Below are 7,153 nucleotides of genomic sequence, written 5' to 3'. Positions count from 1 at the left end.
TATTCTGTCTCATCTTGAGCTGGGCGATACTCACAGATGTGGGGAACATTTCTGTAGGCTCCCTTACTGAACCTCCTCACCACTTCAGCTGCCTTCCAGCCACAAATTCAGACCCTTGGTTCCACTGCCTTTAACAGTGAACAGTGAAAAAATGAAGCCAATGCAAAGCCCAGAAACCTATGATGTCTTAACTGGCTACTTGAGACTGTCTCGTGTTAGTTTGCATAGCCTTATAGTAGAAATGAACATACCTACACCCTGAAATGTAAAGGAGTTTTGGTCTCTATAGATAAGCATAGCAACTACAGGAGTTCATTTTTATTTTTATTTTTATTTAAACATAATTAACACTTAATATTAGTTGTTTTTAAATAATGTTATTGCTTTGATGGATGGCAAGACAATTGTGTATACCTGTGACTGGTCAGCTCGACTTCACCTTTGCTTATTTAAGTCACTGAACGGGGCCTCTTGAGGTGTTTGTCATGTTGGTTCTGGAGCATATATTTACCTGATAAATAATATGGCTTCCACTGTGGTTAAACAGCAAGTTTAAAAAGTCGGTGTTCCAATTTCAGCAGCACTTATTTAGGATGTGTGATTTCCCCCGTAATGTCCATTAATGTAGTTAAACAAGCTTGCTAGATAGCACTAGTTGCACTCCAATTTCTCATCTACATATGGTCAGCTCTCAGGTCAGTGGGGAGCCCCTGAGGACTGACAAACTTTATACTACAGCAGTGGCAATATGCAAAGTTTGTAGTATAGGCAGCAATCGAGAGCTGAACTTGCTATGGAAAGTTAACTTGCTTCTGGGAGTTAACAAAGAACTAAGAAACAAGAGAAAGAGGAGGAAAAAGTAAGGTCATGACGATTGAAGCAGGTAATAAAAATCAAATATAAATATCTAAATCAATTTGAGCTGTAAGGGGAAGAGATGCTTGAATAACACAACTTCCACTAGCATCACATGATTTCTTTTGTTTACTTTGATGATAGCATTAAGCAGTGCAGCCTAGAACATAGAAGCTAGTAGTTCCAGTATTACCACTTCATAGCCAGTCAGCTTGTTATGTATACAACACAATAAATAGACTAGTATTTATATAAGGGTTTTCTACTTTTACTTACACACTCAAGGTGGTTTAAGACTATAAGGGGAATTCCCCCACTAAAAACTCAGATAAACACGTAGAAATGCATTTGGATACACCGGTAGCAATATTTTACCAATGAAATTTCAAGTTTTTCATATTTCACTCACATCAAAATACTCCTGTATACATTTAAGGCTATTCATCATCTCTCCCCTCCATATCTCTCTGATCGGGTTCAGATCACCATCCCATCTCGGTGTCTCAGATCTTCTCTCTCTCTCCCCGTCTTGCCACCATGGGGAGCAGGGCATTCAGCTGCTCTGCTCCTCGACTCTGGAATTCCCACCCTCCTGATTTAAGAAATATCACTCCCTTCTCTCTCTTTAAGTCCCAACTCAAAACTCACTTGTTCGAAATAGCTTATCCCACATAACCTCTCCACTCTGCTATTTTACATTTGTTTTATGTCTTGTGCTTTTACGATTGTGTAAACTGCTTGCTTTAATGTTGCTTTTATTATTCTGCTGTGTACAGTGTCCTTGAGTGTTTTGAAAGTATTATTATTATTATTATTATTATTATCAAAATACATCATGAAACAGATCTCAGATGAAAATCACTGAGTCATATTAAAAGAGTAAGTAATGAATACTCATGGAGACAATGTGATGTACTCATTTTGTTATTTATTTATTACCTAAAAAAAGAAAATGTTCTATCACAAGTCACACTGAAATGTATTGCTTAAGAAAAAAAAATATATTCATATATTTTTTTTGCTTTTTCCATTTTTTTTTCTTTTTCAGAAACACATTCTGTTTCCATTATACTCCACCAGAAAAAAAAAAAGTTTCCCTTTCTCGGACATGAACATCAGCTGCTTCCACGTCCCAACAACCTTTTCCACTGATTTTTTTTTTGTTGTTTTTTTGTCGTTTTTTTGTTTGTTTTTAAAAATGCACAAAGAAATACATAATTCACAGTTACCATTTTGGTTTTATAAATTAATACAGTCACACATGTGCTACACCGGTCTAGAGCTAGAACATTGTAAATTGTATTCTTGAATCCTGTTATTTTCAATAGTTGGCTACAAGAAAGAACAGGCAACTTAAATGACGTGATCAGAATTCCACCAACATACTGTTTTTAATCCTCTCTGTAATGCTTTTGTCATCTTTTTTGTTTTGTTTCATCTTTGAGTTTTACACAGAAGTGAGGCACACACAGAGTATAGTTCATACATATACAAAAAAAACCCAAAAAAAAAATAAAAATAAAAATAAAAACAACCCAAAATGAACATTTGGGAGGGGCAGGGGTTTAATTGTCCTTTAAAAATGATGGATCCAAGGAAACAGGAAGTGCATGTAGTCTTGGAAGTCCTTATAGGACCTTTTATTTTGAATCTGGGCTGTTTCTTGTCATCTACGTTCTGTGCTGTAAACTTCCTCAGATAAAAGTTACACAGATTTATAGCTTTTTTGCAGCTTGTTGGCAGCTGGGGACTGGGTTAAGAGGGATGTGTGGTTTGAATAACAGAGACCAACAAGCATGGCAACACAATGAAATGGGACAAAGACCATATCTGAGGAACAAAACCTACTTTTGAAAAGTATTTGATTCACTCAAACAAGCTTTAACCCAGAAAATCTACGACTCTCATTGCTGCAAAATACTGCAGTCATGTGTATCAACCAACAAAGTGGGGAAAAAAATGAATAACAAGCTCAAATCTGACACTGACACTGCAAGGGCAACATTTTAAGGCACAGAAGCCTTGACATAATAGAGACTCCACCAGCTAAAAGCACTAAACGACAGATGCCCAGTGTCCTCTGTGACAAAAACGGTGTCCAACATCGATATGCACAGAAAGTTTAAAAAACAAACAGGAAACATTCCCACCCCCATTTGTCCCCAAGTGTCTCATTTTTTTAGTGAAAGGTAAGGCCACTTAAAAAAAAAAAAAAAAAAATAGATGAGGTTCACCAAAAAGGTAATCTCTCACTGCAATCTCTGGGAGTGCAATCGTGGTTGGGTGGTCAATCAGACAGACAGACCAGACGCTTCTCTTGAGTAGGTTTGATAGACAGTACTGCAAATCCTCAGGTCTGTTGGTTCCCTGTGAGAATGCATCCACATGAGCCTCTGTTGGCATTCAGGCTGGGAGGAGGGGAGGCGGTTTAACAGTTTGCAGGCTGTTTGGGTCCTTGAAAGTCATTGGGGATAAGAACCAGCTTTTAAGGAGTTGAGAGAGAGAGTCAGTTGCTCTTTGCTCATCATCACATCCTCATCTTCACTGAAATATTCAGTGCCGAGCAACAAAGCTTAGCCCACACTTAACTTCATCCGTTTTGGTTTTGCGTCGTAATACTTAAGCAGGACACGGTTGTTCTAACATTGAAACAAATTAAACGTTACAAAAGAACCTTGCCAACAAAAGCAGCATTGTTTATTTTCTTCACAAATTCATGCATGTTGTTAACCTTCATTTCCACAGCACCAGTTTCGTTTTTTTCTTCCATCAATAGAAAAAAGATCAGCATAATTACACACTTCTGCATGCAAAGGAAAGTCACTTTTCCCTCCCGTGTTTGTTTTTTTCCCCCACATTTTAAGTCCCCATGTGTAGCAGCAAAACTGTGAAAGGCCTAACCTGATATGTCAATGAATGTACTGGTGGAGGCACTAGATAATGATGCCGGATAAAGATCCCATTTCGCCTCCCTCTTGGCCAGTAATAAAAAAAATAAAATAAAAAAAAATAAAAAATGGAGGCATCATTATGAGAACTTGTGATAACAGGTACACATCAATTGGGCATCAAACTGGGAGCCAATTTGCTTTTTCATACAGTCATGTTGCAAAGTAGTGGGCCATGTGCTCACGGCAGCTGAACTTCACAAATTTGAGAACGTATGGGGTCGTTTGAGAGAAGACAACTGGACAAAAACATAGGATATTCTAAAAATCAATTTACAACAAACTTACACACACACACGCCCTAACAAGCATTTGCCAATTGTCACATTTATGTACACAAACTCGAAATCCCTCAGTCTCTTCAGGTTTGTAACACATGAGGTTGGCTGCATGAAAAATGATCTTTCTGTAACTTTTGTTGTGGCCAGACAAAAAAAGGCATGAATGAGCTAATGAATGATTGAATGGATGCACATATTTGTTGGTAGTCAACGATCTGACTAAAGCCACAAAGGGCTGCTGTTTTTTGAAAACAGCAGATAGGAAGAGAAATAAAAATAGATTTTTTTTCATATACATTTTAAAGATTTTAAAATCCTCTAAAGCACTTTCTGTTAATATTCATTTATTTTGTGTATTCATTAATCATTCCTATCAATACCCTATGTCACTGAGGTTGATATCAATACTTCCATATTTATTATTTATTCTATTTCAGGCCCCACCTCCTCCTCGCACATTTTGACCAGCTGTTATAAATCAAGAATATGTGCAAACTACTTTGAACTGTTATATGAAAACCTGAATGCTTTGTGAACAATGCTACATATTTTTTTTGTTTATAAAATATAATAATATGCTTAAAAGTGGAAAAAGAAAAGGTTTAACCACCCCGTAACAGGTAAAAACTGGACTCTTGTTTATGAGTTTTGAGATCAATTAGAATGCCCACTGAAATAATCCATAGTCCGGCAGTTCTGCCCTTCTTCTGATTAGGAAACACTGAAGCCTCTGGTGCTCCTGTCCTGTTATGTCCAGTGTGGATCTCTTCATTTCTCCCCAGAGTGCATTTAAAAAGAAAAAAACAAAAACAAAAATTCTGAAAATACCACCACCACCACCACCCACTGAATTCTGCTATACTCAAGTACAGGTATGGTCTCTGTAATCAAACCCCCCAAAAAAGGTCTTGCACACTGTTAAGTCCAGTAGTTGCCTGTCCAAATCCAAGCATCACAAGAAAGTTCTTTTGCTAATGTTGCTGTATTATTATTTTTTTCACAAGGTCACCCACAAAGGGCAGAATGAGATTAGAGTCTGCAGGGAGCCTGTTTTCATGTGACAGATGACTGTCGCAAGGACAACTGTGATTTCCTCTCTGAAGTTACATGTCATCTCCTGCAAATCCGCTCCCTCAAAATTATCTCTAAGGAAATCCCAAGCAATGCTTTGCACATCTTTGAATGCGTATGTGGGAGCAGATGGTTCAGGCCATGACGAACTCGGACTTCAAGTCAGCCTTTACATCGGGCTTCCACACTGAATCGTCAAAGTCCAGGTCCAGGGAGCCCTCGCTGGACATGCTGCTGTTGCTATTGCTGCGTCCCGCCTTGCGGTTGGGCAGCCACTGATAAGGAGCCCGTTGGTCCCGCCTGGCCTTCCTGCGCAGACGCTTCTGCTGCATCAAGAGCTGCAGACGTTCCACCTTACACCTGGTTGCGCGGTTCTCTGTCTGACGTATACGATCACCTGGACACAGGAGAGAAGAGTAGAAAGACAGTCAGGTATTTTTCTTTACATAGCAAATGTTTTGTTTTTTTTTAATTGTCTTCTCTCTTAACAGCTCTGGAGGAATGGGGGGGGGGGGGGGGGTGTTAATATGTGTGCCTGTGTAGCTGATGATAATGCTAAAACATGCTAGGCTCTTAACCTTGGCTCACAAATGCACACAAACACACATCCACCATTCACACAATGTAACATTGGAATCTGGTGGTTAACCTCCCCCACAGAGTATAATTAGCCTCCACAGTGCTATTTCATCCCCTTATCAGTGAATGGGGGAGACCTTCTCAAGGCTGAAATACCTACTAGGGTCAAAAAAGATGCAAACCCCTGACAGACATGATACTTTCTGATAGCTGCCTATGATATTTACAAACGTAATTACCCATGGCATGCTTCAGTGACTGGATTTGCTCCTAAGTGCATTTCTAGCTGTTGATGTGCCTATAGGAGAGTCTAGTCTCAAGGGAGCGGCCTTGCATTGCACCGTGAATGCTTTCCTACACCAGCCAAGTCGAGTCTAATTCCATTTATACGTATATTCAGGGCCTCAGAAGGAGGGGAAAGCAACCGCAATCTATTAGCTAGCTCCATTAGTATCTGTCTGGGAATTAAATAATTAAATAATGGGCTAGAATGTCAATAAACCGAAGCACAGTGGCCATCCCTGCGCCTGCTGCATGCACCGCAACACACACACACACACACACACGTTCACATCCGTATTTGGGTACATCATGTATTCACACAAAAATACATACACAATGTGCACACCCGTGCACTGAACTACACACAGTCACAGGTGCACAGACAGACACACACACACACACACACACACACACACACACACACACACACACACACACACACACACCCCAACAGCCGCAGTAGCTTTTAACGTGGATCGATGGCAAATTAAAAAGACCTATTGATTAAACCTTAGCTCTAGTGCAGCCATCCATCTCGGGTCCAGGACAACGCTATTGGCTTTCAATAGAAAATGCAAGCGAATGGAAATTGTAAGCAGGGAGAGAGACGAGAGGAAAGCAAAGATTGTTTTTTTTTCTCCCCCCCCCCTTCCATTTTTTCTTTATTATGGCTTTAGCTTCCTACTCTCCACTCATTGACCTTACCCCCCCACTCCATCTATTCTACCCCTTCACCCTTTACACACAAGCACACAGAAAGCCCCTTTTCTGCCCCTCCCTCTTCCAGTTCTTGCCCCATATCTCCCTAGAGACAGCTAGGTGGGGCAGTGTGAAGAAGAAAAAGGAGGAGGGGACAGGCAGGGGACTGGCGGTGGAGGTGGGGGTTGGTGGTGTGGGTTAAGGAATTCCTACCCCAGGGGCAAGGGGGATAGAGAAAAGGGCAGAGGAAGAGGGTGGAGGGTAAAGGATCAGCCGTAGGTGTCAGTTTTCCAAATCGATTGTGCCCTCCTCTGCTTCCCCCCCCACCCCCTTCATCGGAATGAATTCCGGACTCTGTGTGGGCTTAATTTACCTCTTTCTCTCATTTGCTTATCGGATCGAGCAGCCCAGAGCCTTTTCTCCAGCAATAAATATTCA

General features: G+C 40.4%; 1 protein-coding gene across 1 annotated transcript in view; it reads right to left on the bottom strand.

Moving 5' to 3' along the window:
- Window positions 1–1,763: 1,763 nt before the first annotated feature.
- Window positions 1,764–7,153, bottom strand: part of midn (midnolin) — a 28,455-nt gene continuing 23,065 nt past the window's right edge. Inside the window, exon 8 of the mRNA XM_085399648.1 lies at window positions 1,764–5,552. Within this exon, the coding sequence (XP_085255774.1) occupies window positions 5,290–5,552 (263 nt within the window). The 3' untranslated portion in view covers window positions 1,764–5,289. The remainder of the gene's footprint in view (window positions 5,553–7,153) is intronic.

The sequence above is a fragment of the Rhamphochromis longiceps genome, linkage group LG23 (assembly GCF_057381845.1).
Source record: "Rhamphochromis longiceps isolate RC_006_pf linkage group LG23, R_longiceps_female_GT1.1, whole genome shotgun sequence".
NCBI classification, from domain to species: domain Eukaryota; kingdom Metazoa; phylum Chordata; class Actinopteri; order Cichliformes; family Cichlidae; genus Rhamphochromis; species Rhamphochromis longiceps.
This window is presented reverse-complemented; position numbering and strand designations above follow the sequence as displayed.